Source organism: Apaloderma vittatum, unplaced genomic scaffold (assembly GCF_000703405.1).
Source record: "Apaloderma vittatum isolate BGI_N311 unplaced genomic scaffold, ASM70340v1 Scaffold8868, whole genome shotgun sequence".
Lineage (NCBI taxonomy): Eukaryota > Metazoa > Chordata > Aves > Trogoniformes > Trogonidae > Apaloderma > Apaloderma vittatum.
In genome coordinates, this window is record NW_009731178.1 from 10,828 (window position 1) to 29,710 (window position 18,883).

At 37.7% G+C, this 18,883-nt stretch overlaps 1 protein-coding gene across 1 annotated transcript; it reads right to left on the reverse strand.

Moving 5' to 3' along the window:
* Positions 1-1,526: 1,526 nt before the first annotated feature.
* Positions 1,527-18,878, reverse strand: USP38 (ubiquitin specific peptidase 38; the record flags this gene model as incomplete). The annotated part of the gene is made up of 10 exons (XM_009875096.1): positions 1,527-1,865; positions 5,098-6,451; positions 7,533-7,639; positions 8,475-8,568; positions 9,107-9,300; positions 10,329-10,487; positions 13,189-13,290; positions 13,540-13,669; positions 17,694-17,829; positions 18,848-18,878. Coding segments are annotated over 10 exons (2,469 nt in total), but the record flags the coding sequence as incomplete, so codon positions are not given.
* Between the last annotated feature and the right edge of the window lie 5 nt (positions 18,879-18,883).

Sequence of the window (18,883 nt, forward strand, 5' to 3'; positions counted from 1 at the left end):
ACAAAAAAAAGAAAAAAGTCCAAGTGTGCTGCTCTAGCTCTCTTGAGCAGTAACATATGAACCTACAGCAGAGAAAATCACGTAGTCTGAGTGATACTATAAAAATAGTTTGCATGCTAAGCTACCTTTCAGACTAAACTCCATATACTGGATATCATATGAACAAGGTTTCAATTTTCCCAACTTACTTTACGCTTTTTAAAAGGCATTTTCTAATAAATTTATTTTGTACAGTTAAGCTAACACCTGCCAGGCTTGCATGCTTTTTAAGGACACACTTTGTCAGCTAGTATAATATAAAAACATATTAAAACAGTGCAGAGTTTTGTAAAAATACTTTAAATAAATTTAGACTTCCCTATAAGATTATTCAAGTTAAGAATTCATCATCAGATCCAACAGTATTAACTCCTTTACTTCCATTATCCTCATTGCACATCAAAAACAAAGTTCCCATTTGTGCCAAGACTCAAAAGAGCAGATTCTCAGCCTGTGCTGGCCTAACAAGCAAGTAACAACCAGTGCTCCACGGACAGCACCGTTTTGGTGCTCTGCCGACAGTTAAAACCCAAACTCGCCAGAAGTGTCTCACTACAAGCAGAATCAAAAGCTTTAAAGGATTCTAAAAAGCAAAGACCCTCACAGCAAGGATCAACATTGGGAACCTCTCTGACTTCACAAACGTAGCTCAGTAGGGTAGGTATGAGCAGCTTCTTCTTAGCAACAGAGGTCACAAAATTTACAGACAACCATGTACGTACTTCTCAAGACAAAATAAGGGGCAATGCACTCACTGCATTTCAAACCACCTGATTTTTACTTCCAGAAACCAAATAGCTTTCTATAAGTGTACTGATTTCTAATACTGATTAAAAAAAAATAATAATTGACTATTAACACAATTTCCACCTTTCCCACAGCCTCAGAAAGTTTGTTTTAAATTACACTACTGCAAGGCACATACAGAATTCTCTTCCTTTCAATACACAGCAGATAAAACCCCTGAAATAATTTCAAAACCTTCAAAACAATTAGAAATGCTACAAAGTTAATTTCTATTTAAAAACATTGTTCCTACAGAACATGCACTTTTTTTGTTTGAAAAAAAACTTTGCAAGTATTTAAGTTATTTTTTCTTCTTTACATTTACATAGGAAATACAATGAATAATTTTTCATCAGGAAAGTACTGTATCATGTGATGTTTAAAGTTATTGCCTTCATTATAAATTGCATCATCTCTGGAAATCCATGAAGATACTGGATTTGAAAATAAGGTCATGGTGAGAGACAATGTATGCAGTTTAGCCCATCTAAAAGGACTTGCACGGAAAGCAATACCATCCGAGTAAAAAAAAAAAAAAAAAATCACAAATAACAGATTTTCATTCAGTGGATGATGAGAAACTGATGTGTGTTTGCTCAGTTTAATGCAGTGTCATTAGCAACTTCTTAAAAACCTCCACCTTCTGGCTCTTGGGCAGGCATATCTTACTTTAAAAGCAACTAAATTTTTAAGAGGTAGTTTTTTTTCCATTATGCACTTATTTATTTCAAAAGAAACATAACCAAGAAAGACCTTGGCTTTTGAACAAAGATCAAGTCTCAAAATTTGGTACAACATCCGACAAAGTTCAGTATTTGAATTGTCCTCAGCAGTAGGGGGTTGCTTTGGAACCAGTGTACTCCAGGTTGTCTTCACAGTCAAAAGACTAATCGACCAACAGTACTGAACCCCCCCCCACCTCCTCCACCTGTGGGGCCACAACTTCCCGGGGGGTCGTTGTCATCAAATCCATTGGGTCGGAAAGAGCACGAGGCCGAGGCAGCCTGAAGTGCCTGTGTTCGAGCACTAAGTTCTTGTTCCTGAAATCAAAGAAGATAGACAATTAAAAAAAAAAAACAACCAAACCCACAGCAAATAAACAACAAAACCAAACCACCAAACCTACCTCAAGTCCTTGAAGCAGCTTATTTCTAGTCAATTTTGAAACTGCTTTTAAAGCAACATCTGGACTCTTAAGTCTGAATAACTCTGTTGAACTTTTAAGTTGAACATTATGAAAAATTTGTACATCAAAAGAAGTTATGAAAGACTGGAACAGGCTGCCCAGAAAAGTGGCTGAATCACCATCCTTGTATGTATTTAAAAGATGTCTAGATATGGTGGTGCTCAGGGACAGGGTTTAGAAGTGGATGTGGTGTCAGGCTACAGTTGAACTTGATCATCTTGGAGGTCTTTTCCAACCAAAATGAATCCATGATCTACAGCCAATCCAAGATGTATAACTTTTTTTGAACATAAGTACACATGAACTGTAACTAAATCCATTTAAAACTACTTAAATTTTATTTTGTAGCAACATGGTATGTTACTAAGAAACTAGAATACTGATCAAAAGGTAACAAGTCATTAGGTTTTGATACGTTTTACCTGAATTTTCATCCTACCAATTTTAAGGTACCCTTGTTCTCGTCTGTCACAGAGTTAAGACCATTAAACCAATGTTAATAATTTAATAATTTTTTCTATTCCATTCAGACAAGAGCAACAACATACTCGGAGAAAAGGCAAGAACATGGACAAGCTGTTTAGTTTCCATTCAGCACAGCTTTTTAACTGTCAAAGTGTCACTGCTATGCTAACTCACTAACTCTGTTTTAGCATTAGTCTTGTGAACACTCAAGCACTCCCTAAAACCGGAATCAGTTGCTGGAGAAAGTACCTGCAGAAGTGCAGAGGAACAAGAAGGCACTGCCTCCTGCAGCTGCTTTTTCAGTTGGATGCCCCTGTGGCTTCTTAAGCATCTAAGAATGCAATGAGGGAAAAAAAGCCTGTGCTCATCAAGAGATATCATACAGTATTTTGTCTCTGGCCAGCTAGTTTCATAAACCTTGCAGCCAATTTCTTGGGTTTAGTATCCCTTTCTCAAAGCTGCCAGGAGCTTAAAAAATTGAGGGAGTGAAGCAGGTGTTATGCTCTGGAAGACTGACAAGAAAAAGACAAGACAACCTGTACAAGCTTTATCTCTTTAGGAAATAAAGTATTCAGGTGCTAAGGCTCATACCGATATCCTCCTCCACAGGACACTTCGTCACTACATACCTCCCTAAAGGCAGGAGGATGAAATTTTATAGTGTTTTACACCTTACATGGCCCACCTTGAATTGTTCCTTTTCTTCTTCACCTCCCAGTGAAAGCAAGGAACAGAGCCAAGAATCTGGAAGACCATTTGCATTATTCTACCATGAAAGCACTGAACTTAGTCTAGTCCATGTATTTTCACAGGTGCTAAAAATAGCACTTAAAGGTTTAAATTACTCTGCCCTCTTAGAAAAACACAGCCTATATCTGAAAATATTTTACACTACTGAAGACTGAAATGCACATTCATTTCCAAAATTAGAAAAAGATCCTTGGAGGACATTGCCTGTACAGACAGGCTGGCCATGTTCCTGAAAGTACTATGCTATCTACAACGTTATGTGGATTCTTAAGTATGCTAACTAGAAGATACATCAAAAACTAAGTAAATTTACTAGTAATAACAAGGGACTATTAACAACTCACCTAGTAAGAAAAAAATTTGCATTAAAGTAACAGGCCTTGTATAAATAGCCTGTTAAGCTGAAAAACTACACTGCAAAACCATTTAGCTTAGAACAGAATTTTGTCTTACTACATCGTACCTGAGCTAAGTTTGGGGTTTTTTTCTCCATAAAATATTTCAAAAAAAAGTTTATTGAAGCTCAGTACCAAACCAAAATGACTTTTCCTTACCCCCCTCCTCGACTTCCATCTCTCCAGAGAACTGCTTCTTGGCAACTTTATACCCCCTTAAACCCCATTAGTTAAATTTTACCAAAAAAACTACTCCAAAAGAACGTAAGGATCAGTGACAGCTTTGCTGATTATGCCATATTAACAACAATCTTAACCATAGGCAAGAAGAAAACTAAGGTCTTAGAGTTAAGATTTTTTTGTTGCCAGATTTAGCTAGAAACACGATTTAATTTGTCTTACTGCTCTTACTGGACATCACACGGCTGTGGCACTGCTATGCGGCTGAATTTCTCCATGTCTTCCACTACACTCCTTTCAATACATCATTAGAAAACAGCACAATCCTTCTACCAGGCTTCTTCCCCAAAAGGAGAAGCACTACTACAAAGAGCAACACCCCAGTTTCCTGCACATGATGTGTGTGCAAAGAGCGACTGTCACAACTCTGGAGACACGTATCACGTTTGGTACAGAAAGTAAAAAAGCTTTTGCCACCCACTTGCAAATACTGTTCAGAAACAGCCTTAACGCATCAAGAAATTGATAAACCTCAGTCATGACCTTTGCTTCATTCCTACAGAGTACAAAACATTTTTAACAACTGGCAGGTGTCTATACACATGCACACACAGAAAACATCAAGCAGTGACTGAGAATTAGTATTGAAAAGTTATTTAGCGGTTTAATATCTTTCATGCTCTATTGCTGTTCAGCAGTTTGTACTAAATGAGCACACTTCTTTGTTCTCTTGAGGCATGTATTAATTTAATATTAACCCAGATTAAATTGCTCTAGTATAGCACACAACACTGGCATTTTTCCAAGAAATATCCCTGTTCCTATAAAGTGTTTAACGTTCTCATGCTGATTATATTTATCCCAACAAATACTAAATCAGGTAAGTAAAACCTGGTAATAAATACAGTTCTCTGGACTGAGAATAATATAGAGCATCCACTCCAGCTTTCCATTCATTCCCAGAATGGGATTTTTAATTTGTTTCAAATAGAGTGGGAGCTACCATATGGGAGGTTTTGTTATTTAAAGTGAAAACATTTTCGTTTACCATGTGGTAAACTGGTATGCAATAGTAAAACAAAAGCAGTAGGATAGAGACTTTTTAGAAGAAACATTCAAAAATAAGGGCTTTCTCAAGACAGAAAAGTACAGTGACTTGGCAATATCAAGATGGAAGCAATATTAGTGATTTAAGGTTAATGCAACAGAATATTTAAAAGCTAACATTATCTTTCTGTTAGACTGTCTCTTCTGAGTATTAACATGACCACTCTTTGTGTATGATTACTGTCTTACCTGCAAGTACAATTTGTTATCTTTTGTAATAGCATCCATGAGGTCTTTCTGTAGTGGAGGGTCTCCATTTACCCAGAGTCCATTTGCCGAACTGGTGTTGAAGCCACAGGTACTATTTTGTTTTTTGTAAAACAGCACATAAGCAGTGTCCTTTGGAAATCTACTGGTAATTTTCTGGACTGACTGAAATGAGGTGAATGTCACCCTGCTGTCATTGAAAAGAAACCATTCTCTTGGCATCTCAGTGTCCAACTCATTTTCTACAACAGTACAAGGACTCTCCTCTGTCAACAACTTATCCCGAGGAGAAACTAAAGAAAGAGCTGTAGACGACTGGTGGCAGAGTCCCGAAGTCCCTGAACCAGTAACATTCCTAGCGTATGAATAATAATGTCCACTTTCAGAGGATACACCGGAATGCACCACCACAGAGCTTAACACGTAGGGCACCAGTTGCGGGCAAGTCGCTTCATCAGCACCTGAGGGCTTGAGTTTTTTAGCAAGATTCTCTCCAATATCAGAAAGCTCCACACCAACAGACCAACCTCCCGAAACTACACCTAGAGGGGACGCCGCCCTTTTGACCGGCAGTTCCAAAACAAGGGGCAGAGACACATTGTCCAAGATTTTGCGCCTTATATGACACTTTGGATCATATGAAAATCTCAAAAGAGTGAGAATGAGGTATTCGGGTTCCTCGATGATTTGCATAGTTTTCTCAGCATTCTGCAGAGAGGCACACTTTTCACAATAATACTTATTGTCTCCACTGAGGATCTCAGGTGCCAGAAAATAATTCAGTAAGTCTGTAACTGACAGGGTGTTTTTACCATCTAGCTTCTGAGACATATCCCTATAATCTGGAACTTTGTTGAGTTCAGAGTTTGCGGAATTCTCAGAGTTTGGCTCAGTAGAAACGTCTTTCATGGTTCCTTCCTTCATTATTGCATCACATCCACCATTTACTTCCAAATCGTTGAGAGGTGTTTCTGCAGCAGGACCAGTTGCTAAAGTATTAGTTTGCGCCACGTAATCATCTTTCACTTCAGAATGTTCCACACATTTCGGGCCAACGTTCTCCAAGGAAGTTGGAGGACAGAAAGCCAGAGAGAGATCTGTAAAAGCTTCTTCCTTTTGAGACATACTTTTGCAGTTCAAACAGCATATAGTAGTCTTCAATTTCCCTCCAAACATCTTCTCTATCAGAGTTCTTTCCCCACTTCGCATACAAGGTGCTTCAGCAAATGCTTGTGCTTTATAGACAGCTTCTTGTGTCTGGGATTCCTCACTCATTATACTTTCAGAAGTCTTGGCTGAGGACAATGCTTTCAAGGTTCTCTCTTCCTCATGCAGCCTGAAGACAAAGAAAAATAAATTCAAGTAGCCATGCCATTTTACAAAAAAGTATCACTGCACCATTTCACACTTTACCCCAGTTACGCTCAAAACTACAGATGGTTAAGCAGCTAGAAGCGCCTTAGATAAAAGCAGCTTTTCTTGTATTAGGAAAGCTAAACCATACAGGTCAGTGCTACCCAAAACAGAGTACAAAAAGCACAAACACATTTAATGTGAGTTTCATTACATATAAAGACAACACAATGGATGTACAGAGAGAACTGGCAAGTAGTAAGAAAAACTAACAATGTTTTTATCATTTACCATTAAATTATCTTACAGTTGGCTAGTTCTGCATGTCAGATTTCGTAGGAGAACAAGTAGCTATTTATCTAGTGTCAGATTATTTTCAAAGATAAGAAAAAGTCACGATTTGTAGCAAAGGAATGTAAGAAACTATAACAAGAAAAATCAAATAAGGAAATCCAAAGCAGGGGGGAACCACAACCAAAACACCAACCCTAAAAACCACCACTATTTCATTATCAAGATGAACACCTTGAGAAGTAGAATGTGTCATAAAGCCATATTACTGAAGCCACATCTCAGCAAGCCAAAAACTAAGAGGACTCCTAAAAAAATGTAGGTATTTGCTTTCTTCTGTGCTACACTTAGTTTTCTTGTTTAATAAAGTAGTTATAAATGCATGACCATCTCTTCATGACTTATCTGACCTGTATAAAAAGACAGCTGTCTCCACCAACATGAAATTCCAGGTGAAAAACCTACACTCCTTTCAGTAACCACATTAACTTTATACTGAGACCATCACTAGCGTAATGCCCAAGTTCAGACGTGTAAAAAAAAAAATATAACATTACTATCACCACACTCTGCCTTAAATGATGCAGATACAAGATGGTATCCAGACTATACCATAGATTAAACCACATAGAAAACCACTGCCAGGCAGTGATGAGGCCTAAAATCCTTGGTCCCCACTTGTGCAGTGGGACTGTTACACAACTGCTCCCAGGAGTCCAACACTACGGGGTAAAACTGTAGATTCGTTCCCATTAATGGCACCCTAACTGTACCTGTCCAGTAGGAATCTGAGATACTCCGAGCAATCCTGCTGGGATCGAGGGGTGAACCATGGTGGTCTGGAAGCCTCAAAGAAGATTCTAGGAGCATATGCCTCTCTCTGTTCACATAGGAAGAGAGAGATGGACAAGGTTAAATAAGAACTACTTGAAGAATTAGTTATATCACGATATCAAGCACTGAATTTTGGACTACATTATTCCAGAGGATAATGTATAAAATAGGGCAGACAAACATTTAAATCGACCCTAGGGAGCCATTAACTTAGTAGTAATCACCTCTAGCACAAAGATAAAAATAGTGGATCCTGCAGGCGAATATCAAATGTGTAGTGAGCATAAACCAGATATTATGCATGACAGCAGTTTCTGTTCTTGTTGGCAAGCTTTAAAATGTTTTCTTTCTTCAGAACACCATCAGTATTTCTTTAGCAGCAATTTATTTTTAAGTTGATCCAGCCTCATCCCCTTCACAAGTTCACTGATATTAATCAAAGAGAAGTGCCTTATATCCTTCTAGCACTAGCAAAATATTTTGAAGTTTTATTGAAGTCCACTTGAGAATTTGAACTAGAAGGAAATTTAGTGTAAAAAGCACTGCAGACAGTCTTCCTTTAGCCTAGAAAGTTACATCAAGTCAGCTTGTATAGCAAACCAGGTCTTAATCGGATTTTTTATTTTTAGCTTCTCAAAGAAAACCTGTTACTGCACATTTAAAAAAATAACACACCACCAAGATGTCCAACCTATGAAGTATAGATTTCTAAGTCCATTCACATTACCTGAACATTTGCAGACTGATTATTTCCCCTATATATCTATCATATTTACATTCCTAATATACTCATTAGGACTCTCCATGGCATCACATTTGTTTGCAAATTTTGGTATATAGATGCAGGCTGAAAAAGGAGCAGAAGAAATAAACCAACATACCTGGGTATGGGCCAAAAATGCAAAAAGATGCTGTAATTTTCTCATTAGTGAATTACAACCGTTTAGATTCAAAGACAAAACATGTCTTCTGAAACTGAAAAGAAACAGACATTAGTTTCCTTGCTAGATTGCTAATGCCACCACAGCTATCATTCCAGCTCAGCTAACTACTGCAATCTGAAAGCACATGAAATATGTGACACTTGCCTGAAACACCTTGATTCTGCTTAGTGCAGATGCAAAATTTCTGTACAGTAGGAACTAACACTGCAAAAATACTACTCCTTTCACCATTTAAATGTCTAAGAACAGGCTACAGACAGACAAGTTTTTCATTAGCTTTCAGATGAACAAAAGCATCACTATAAGCTTTCACAACACAGAAGGAAGCAAGGATACAGGGGAAAAAAGAGACTTGTCATTTGCCACCAGGCAGAAGGTTCAGGACTTGTAATAGTTAAAATTGCAGTTTCACTAAGCTGGACTTGAACAATCAGTAACTGAGTGGAGAGAGACCCACATAGCTCTAGCAAGCCAAGAGACCCCAGGGTGTGTTGATATTAATAAAAAAATAAGAATGCAATAACTAAACAGTTAACATAGAATGAAGAAAGCTATTAAAAAGGACTTACTCTGTTGCCATAAAAAGTGCCTGAATAACACTGTTCATGTAGCAAGTATTTCCCAGATTAATTAGACCAGTCTTCCCAGTTTCAGATTTTCCAGAAAGTCTAGATAAACAAGATGGCAAAGAACTGGATTGAGAAGTCCAGGCACTCTGACTGAGAATCAGCTTAATCTTCTCTTCGGTGGGTTTGGGCATATCCTACAAGAGAAACATTTAAACACACTTAAAAGGTCCTGGTATTTGTTCTCATAAGAGATCCCACCACCCAGCACTTTTGTATCTGCACTTGCTCCCACATTCTCCTCCAAGGTCCTGCTACCCCTGCCAGCCTAGAGGATACGAAATCCCTTCCCAATCCCTCCTCTGCAAACCTTTCTTTACTCAACTCTCAAATTGCAGAAATAAGAGGCTGGCAGTCACCTTTGACCTGCACATTCACAGAATCCTCTCTGCCACAAAAAACTACCTCTCAAATATCAAGCTTTAAGAGACCCCCCAAAGTATCTTCTACTTCACTAGAAATAGATTTTGATTTGATAGCAGAAATGTAAGAATGAAAGAATAAAATTGAGAATACTGAGACTTAAACTGATACAGGGTTTTTAAACATCAAGTGGAAAAAAAAAATAAAAAACCCTGCAATATAACTGCTATAAAATCAGGCAGTAATACCCAAGTAGCTCTTTGGTTTACTATTTCTTTTCTAACTCAAATTTGTTGTTTTTAAAGGTTTGGGTTTTTTTTTTTTTACTTTAAGTGCATTATGCACTTAAAAAAGCCGAATTTAACTTCCAAACAGCATAGGGCAGCATCCTTCAAACACAGGGGCAATACTGACTGCAGTATCAAGATTTTTGCACTCCTCAGTACCTATTTCTCTTCAATACTATCAGCACTCTGGATTTATATTTAAGGAGTTACAGCTTCTAGCTTGGGTTGAATTGAAACACCTAGAACAAACATTACAGAAGTATATTAATAGTTCCATGAGGCTTCAGAAGTCACACCATACTTCTCATTCCAGGGTTTTCTTAAAGCCTACTATAGTCATATTCTAGACACTCAGGACAACTCTTCTAGCATATTCCAAACAGAATTGACATCAGATTATATGGCTAGCTGTTTTCCCTCAGTCTAAGTTCTAAAGAGTTTACAGGATTATGGCTTGCACATTAGGGAAACCAACAAAACAAAACCACTTTAGCCTCTTAATAATTCTAATATACCTTAAGAGCTTCCAGGATGGGTTCATAGAGCTCTGGAAATCCTGAATAATGATACATCATACAGTGTATCAACTCTGTCAGCTGCATCAGAAAGGCTGTACTGGAAGGTAAGCCATCTCTTTTGAAGGAGTGAACCAAGTTGACCACATGTGGGACAATCTGAGTGACAAAACAAAGTTAACTGCATTTTTCAGTTTTGTTTTTTTTTGTCCTGGAAAGAAAACTTAACTGTTTTTACACATGCCAAATGACAGGGGACCTTCTGTTCTTAAAGTGACTGATAAACAAGGACTTGAACAGGCTTTACTCTCTACTCACAATAATTTTCAAACAGACAATTATTCAATGCTCTTTTTAGCTCATATACCTTAGGTTTTGGAACTTTATAAGCTTGGAAAATGCATTTTAAGATTTTAAAATGGTAAAGTGTTCAAAGCATTCAAGTTATTGACAGCAAACACTTAACTTCTGTGCCACCACTAACAGCACCGTACCCTGTGCTCATTTCTCAGATAGAGTTTTTAAAACAGACCACTCTATTTGCCTGAAACAGAATCTAGTCCTTGGGATCAGAAGCCAACGAATACATTCAGGTTTTTTGTTTACAAGATGGAAACTGGCTCACAGCTCCACCTAGTGAGGGAGGAAGCTAGGCTCAAAGAACTAGAGCTTAAAAAAAGCTTACACATAGTATAGAGATGCATTACTACTTGAAATTGGGTATAACTCAGAAATGTTGACCCCGCCTTCTTTCCCTTCTTCAGTGCAGCTCTTTACGTACTTTTTAAGGCATGAGACTTTTTTTATATTAGTCTTAAAACAAGTAGGAAGCGATCGCAGTGCAGCCCCAAAGAACAGGGACTTCTCAGTGTGAACCAAAATATTTTAGACACCGCTGTTAGTTTCCAAGTGATCAAAACCACTTAACTGTGACGAGAAATTATTCCATGCACTGCTTTCACAAATTAGCTTCCAAAATTTTTGGTACTCCAGACATGAAATACAGAACAGAAATTCTAAGAATACCAATGTTGGATAAGAATACCAATTCCAAGAATTAATGTACTTCAAAATACCAAAGTAAAAGGGCGAGCTGCAAAATCCTCATTTACCACTTGCTCAAATATCAGTTCTTTTACTATAAGGAATGTTTTTACATCTCAGAGAAACAAGCCCTGCTGTTTTGGTAAGCAAGATATCCACTGTTTAAGAATCAATCCACCAAGATAAAACACACAAAAAAGTCAAGGGTGCAAGTTGCAATGAAAAATTTCCATTTCACTTTATAAATGTGGGTGCACGGCAATAAGTAACTATTGAGCTCTAAGAATGAGATTTGCGTGAAGTAGGTCCAAGATACAGTAATTCTGCACAAAAATACTGAGATAGAGTAATTCTGCACAGACAAAGCATTTAAGAAGAAAAGCAAATGTACAGGTTAGCAGTTCTCTCAGGCTGGGAGCCAAATTCTTACTCAGAGCATGCTGTATAATAAAAGTTTTACTTTGATTACATACAGCAGTATCACTTTCAGCTTGAGGTTAAATTTAACTATTAAACATCAATAGATTTTAGAATTCCATAGTACACATAATGTTAAATTCTACATCATAAATGTAAGGAAGGGTTTTTCTTCTATAAAGAAGACGCTCAAGCATGTGGAAGGGGAATGTTAGCTCGGATGCACTGCAATATTAACTATTTTTATCAAACGTGCCGCTAACAATTTTATGTTCAGACTATTAATTATAAAAAAAAAATACAGGTAGTTTAAGTGCAGGAGGATATTAGAGGATGAGTAACAGCAGAAGCTCAAGAAGTGATAGTGAAGGCTGTTTAAAATGGAGGGAAAATAGTCCCAATGAAGTCCTGAAGACAGATTTTTATGCAGTACTGCATGCATCCTCCAGCACAAATTTTCCTTGTTAAAACAAACACTATTTCTAGAAAAGTCTGCTCATATTTTACATTTTTCTCATGTTTTCTTTTGTCTCAAGAAAAAGAACAACAAAACAGTAAATATATGAAATACTTATGGTTTTGAGTATATTCAATTTCTATCCTAGGCCATGATTAGGGCAGCAGAGTAAAGAGAGAAACTACAAACTTGTATCACTGAAAAACAGTGTAACAGACATCAGGCAATTACTCTGATACTAATCAAAGGGTTTGTGATCCCTTCAGGCCTCAGAGCCTTGGGGACAGCTTAGAGAAACAGCATGTTGAGCTGTTATTGCTGTTAAATTTCAAAGAGTCATACTTCCCTTAAAGTTTAAGCTGAACACCAAGTAGGATAACAAGGGAGGCACCATACATCTTGCCATACTAATACAGTCATCATCAAGCATCTACTGCTTGAACTGGTGAGCTGCATTTTCAAAAGTGGCCATTAAAAATAGTATTCTTCAGTTTGCCCACATGCACGTGGAAACACAGACAAGGTAGCTGTTTTTAAAAAAGCACTTCTTAGTCTCATGCATCCAGCCAGTACGAAGAGGTTATACAGAGCAGATAATGGGTTATCTGTTTTCTCCAACTAGTCGTGCTTGAAAGTCTACTTGCAGCCCAACTTTATCAGGAGACTGCACACCACATAAAACACATTTCCAGAAGTACACTCTCAATGACAGAACACAATGCCCAGATACTACTGCCAGAAATACGCATGCACCAGGAAGAACTGTGCTCATTTCTAGATCAAGTGTCTGAACCTGAAACTGAGAACGCTAGTGGTCTGTGAACCACAGAAATCTGATTCTAGAATAAAAAGGAAACTCAAGCACATAGATTTTGTTACTCTTCATATTCACGTGTCATTTCTAAAGTGGGTAACACAAAAACCATTCATTTAGTAACTTACCAAATGAAAAGCTTCTGGAGAATGCTGAAAACTAAGTAACATGTGGGAAAGGACAGCAAGGGCACCAGGCCTCACTAGAGGAAACCAAAGTCGATTAAAGACCTAAAAAAATGCACATTTATTTCAGTAAATCTAGAAAGCAAAGTTTCAGTCAAAATGTAAACAGATCTCCTAATCCACAACCATTTGAAAGAAGCAGAATCATTACACATAACTGAAAGCAACAGATGTTTACATAACCTTTGAAGAATAAGATAATACAGTGTAATAGAGAAGATACCACACAACTACAGAATTGTTACAAATTCCTTTCCCTCTCCTACAATTCTGAAAGTTCTTTTTCCAACATACCAATTCAATCTTAAGCAGAGTGACATCAATGAGGATGGTAAATTTCTGAACTGCAGCCAGTCCTTTCAGCAGTGCAATCACCCATGTTTCCACATGCTGAGCCAAAGGCCAGGACAACCAGTCAATCATTCTGAAAGATTAATGAAAAAAACCAAAAAAACCAAAATAAAGCTCTAATCATTTCAATCACAACAAAAAGATTCTATATATTACCTAGATAGTTACACATACACACACACAGACTCACAAAAAGAAATGCAAGAATGTTAGGCAAAGTAGTTAAATGATTTTGATTAAAACTCAATTCATTTAACCCTGTAATTAATACGGATCTACTTAATAGATTAAAAGTAAATACAACTCCACTAATACAGAATCATAAGTTAAGCATTATGTATATTATTTAAGAATATAAACCCAGTGTTTATAGACATTAAACTAGTATTTTTATTTTGTGGCAAAAACTTACCACTGAAGGTGAAGAAGTGCCTGTACCTGGAAACCTCGCCTCCTACACCTTTTATCCAAAACCACACCCAACTATTAAGCTTAGATTTGAAAAGGAAGCCTCTTTGACTTATTATTACAACCCTGGAAGCCAACTCAAATATTCCCAGTTAAAAAGGTAAAACCTAATATTTTTCAATATACTGCAGCAGGTGTTACAAGGATCTTAAAACAGCCATCAGCAGCCTGTGGTATACATGTACCCCAAAAGAAAAGGTAAACTGCAGGGATTTAACCTGTGCCTAGAAAACATAGTCAAATATCACCAGTGATAAACAGGAGTATCCTATTCTTCTACATTAATGGATATTTTACACTTAAGGCAAACAGGCAGATTAGCTGAAGCAGTTCTAAAACACTGTCCTGGTGATACTGTAAATGCAGCATCAGCTAGAACATGACATTGAGACTTTGTTCTTCTGAGATTGTACTGGGCCATATCTTGGATTTTTGTTAATGGTCCATAAGATCCTCTTCTTCAAACTAGATGAGGCACCACTCATTAAGTAAAAAATTTTCATTGGAACAAGTTACATAGTAAGGCCAAGACACCTCCACCCTTGCAGAAAGCTCTTAAGTCAGTTGGACAAGGCCCTGAGCCACCTCTGATCTTGAAGCTGGCCCAGCTCCAAGCAAGATTGGACCAAGTGACATACAAAGGCTCCACCCAAGCTACTTAACACTACAATTTCATAACTCAATAAAACCAGGAGGTTAGAAAGGTATTTCTTGAATTCTTTACTGAAAAAAGGAAATAATCTTTATGAACAGATTTTTTTTAAGAGGCTAAATTCCAGAGCAGAACTGAGGAGATGACAAGCAACCAATCTAATAGTCCCTACCACTACAAACAGTCATAGTTAGTGATTCTCAATCTGAAGCAAAAGCAACAGCATTCATGTTCTACCAGAAAACCAAGAGATCCCAAAATAGACCAAAATGAGGGTTTCAGTCCTCAGATATCAAACGAAAAAGAAAACCATGGTCTTTAGCAACACTAGATATGCATTCTGGGCATGCTGCATTACCATAACCTAAAATTTAAAAGAGTTTAGAATTCAGATCTGAAAAATGGTAATACACATTTTAAAACTTGATATATCTTAGAATTACATATTATCTGCGTATAAAATTCAAAGGTTACTACACAATAGGGAATCATTAAGACTGCCTTGTTTAAAATCACAGTTCTTACTGGGTTTCTCGCATATTTCTACAACAAAGACTTGAAGAAACATGGCAACATCATAATCATTGCTCTGAATTTACACAAAGCTCTCATTTCCTCAACATGTTAAATTTAAACACTGGTTATTTTCATACACTTTCCAGCATTATTTCCATATATTTTCTAAAATCAGGAATAAAATACAAGTAGGCCACAATTCCTTTTACCTGCCAAGAATTAACCTTCTATTTCTCATGATACTAAGTATAAAGAGTCAACTTCCTCTGAGACCTGTGAAGTAGACCCTTTAAGTAGTCTCACAGTCCAATAATTTTCTGCTTCTCCTAATTGATGCTTCAAGTAAGGTTCCATGAGACAGCTGAGCCAATTAAGAACAGCTGAGCCAATTAACAGCAGCTAAATTACACCAAAAAACAAGCACCCTTTCTCACACAAACCTGCACCTAATATAATCTCCCCACTGAACAGATTCAACTTACTGGTCTTATAATTACAGATTATTTACTGATTTGTGTTCAACTCAAGACAGGCTCTGCAGTGTTATGGAAGTCACTCTGAAGAAGCAAGTAACAAGGTCTCTAATTTGCAGTCACCAAAGCTCTGCTGAGTCTCATCAGGAGACCTTGTTGTGCCTGGAGTTCTGTATCTCCCAGGAATGATGAAAGCCTGATGACAACATTTGTCATGTGGTGCTCCAGACATTCCAGCTGCACTACTCTCTTAACAAATACTCCTCTAAGCTAGAGGAGAATAATTACCGCAAAGGGTTTCCAGAGGCAGAAGAAAACCCCACCTGCATACAGCATGACAGTATCTACAAACAAAAATAAACACAAGTACCTTAAAAGATAGTTCCAGGGACCAGAACTAGAAGCTCTTAATCAAGTACTACTTCAGAAAGCAAACAAGGCAAGTAAAGATTGCACTGCCATTTCAGAAACAAGAGGAAGAAACGTACCACACCGCTAGTATTGAGAAAGGGCACTTATTCGATAAGAAGAGCTCCTATTAGACCCAAAGCTCAGCACTGTGTAACTCCCCTAAGCAGAGATACAGAAGAGAAACTGTTCTAAAGCTACAGTGATATGAATGCCTTGTGTTGAAGCAAGTAATACAACATAAATGGGAAAATTATACTAATATCAAAATTCATCACAGCACATTACTGACAAATCATCACCATGCACCAAACCCTCTGAATTTCCCAGCTATAAATTTTAAACTGTGCATTCAGCTTCGCTTAAAATCTGTTCAGGCAGGCACATTCTTTCCAAGTCCCTAAACAGTAGGTCTCACCTTAAATTACAGTATTAACACTGTTCTTTCCCATTAATTATGTTTTCAAATTAATTACACCTTCTCAGTTTCATGTAAATATGAGGAATGTTATCAGTATCAAAAAAACCTCTGTATTTCACCAAAATATCCAAGTGCTACAGTGCATGAACACGTATTACACTACACTCAAATGGACGGACTTAAAAGTAGGAGACATGAAATTCTTTTAGTTGAAAGACTTCTTACAAGTTAGTTTTTAAAAACAAATTTCTAACAGCCTCCTATTTAAATGCTTCACAAATTTTTCTATCCTTCAGTGCTCAATAATAACTTCTTCCATGGGCTTTAAAAAAATAATTCAAAGAATTTCAGGAAGGTCCATCTTCCTCTCATTGTCACATTTCTGCATCACTACTACTGACAAATTTGAGAATACTAACCAAGATGGCCATCTGCCTTACAGTCAGTTAACAGTGCTACTAATACCAGTGTTTACTCCTGTTCAGAAGCATAATATGCAATTGTTTTTACATAATTCTTAAGCTTCCGTTAATCAAAGAATACCCAAAATCACTTGTGGAAGTGAAAACAGAGGCTGTCCCCTGTGAATCCTATTAAAAAGTCAGGACAATATCTAAACAGAAAACAACCCAAATTCTCAAAACTCTGCAGTAAAGTTCATTTCTAACCATCTCCCCTCTTCAAAGGAGGAGAGAATGGTGAAGACAATGATATGACAGAGCCTCTCGGCTTCTCAGAACAGCTGAAAGGTTGACCTTGTCAAAACAAGGCCTTGTTTCTCAGATATGACTGTAAAGCCTGGGATACTCGCTATTTATGCTGCCTCCCATAGGGTGGGAGATTTAAGCATAAGACACCCTGTAAAAGGAACAGCTCCCCTCAGTTTCTGTTTAATCCTCTTTCTCTACTGCAGCAAACCATATGAAAGTACATCAGCAATGAAGGTAGCAAGCGTAAACTGAAATTATGCCAGTAAAAGCAACAGCATCCGAACTATACATTATCTTGACATGCTAAATAGCATAACTTAGAATACCATTTTAAAAGGGGCTTTTTATGTTTTTTGCTTGGTTGGTTTTTAATGGAACTTAAGTGACAAATAATTTCAAAGAAGGCAAGAATAAGAATATTTTCCCTCCTTGACAATGAAATCCAGTACCTGCACAGAGCTTGAGTCATACTTGCATCTTTCACATTTGGATCTGTAGTAAGGCTCCTGATGAGTACTGTAATCATCTGTAATGGTATGTGCTGCACGAGACTTGCCAGAGCAACAGAAGGTTCGAATGATGTGTCTGCAATAGTTGAACATGACATAATGTAAGAAACTAAAAAGAAAACCCAAGAGATAAAATAGGCCTTATCTTCTGTCCTACAACTTCATTACAGCTGTAAAGTTGTGAGACAATGAGCCTATCATACACAAAACATTCTATCACCACAAAACAGAACTTAAGCTCCAAAAAAAAAGTTTAAAGTGCAATGAATGTCATTGAATTACCAACTCCTTTTGTTAATTTAATAGACAATCTGCCAACTTCCTCTTCGACTCTCAACAGAAGTGAGAATCGTTTGTTTTATTTTTTTTACTAAAATGGAGTAGCATACAATTATTTACCCTATTTGATGCCAAGCCTAAGGATCCAATGTAGCTGATATTTCCCATATCCTAACTACTGTCTGCTAACCATACCAGTTACGGCCAAACATATTGTTATATACAAAGTTTCCCAGGTACCTCAACAGCAAATGCACTTTCTAGCATGAGCTAATACAGTACTCCATAGACTTTTACGATCATAAAGGACCTACTTACCATCACATCTACATTGCTTGGGCAGTGAATCCTTCCTACGATACCTATTTTTTTATATACATTCTTTACACATACCCCAGTCGTGTCAGCTGAACAGTTGCAAGGGGGAAGCAAAGACAAAGAGCAGCTTCCTATACAGAGAGATTTAGTTTTTCCTAACAGGACACCCCAAATTCTGTTCTGGTATATCACTTAAAGCATTGCAATAGTGGTCTTTTTTTAAAAATACAAACTCAACCCCCCCTGCTACTTGGCAGCTAAATAAACCAGCAGTTCCACTCTACCTTTTGGGGGGCAGTAAGACTTTGCTTTCCCAACGACCAAAAAAATTGCATTTTAGTAGCCGGGCAAAGAAGCAACGGTTCCACGGCAAGGCCGACGCTAGCGCTGGGGCTTTTCCTTTCTTTGGGCGAAACTGCCGCCCTCCAGCGCCCGCGCTCTATCCTCCCCACCCCTCCCCGGTCCCTCGGCCGCCCTCCCCGGCCGGCGGCGCTCACCGGCGGCGGAGATGACGGCGAAGAGCTCCTGCAGGG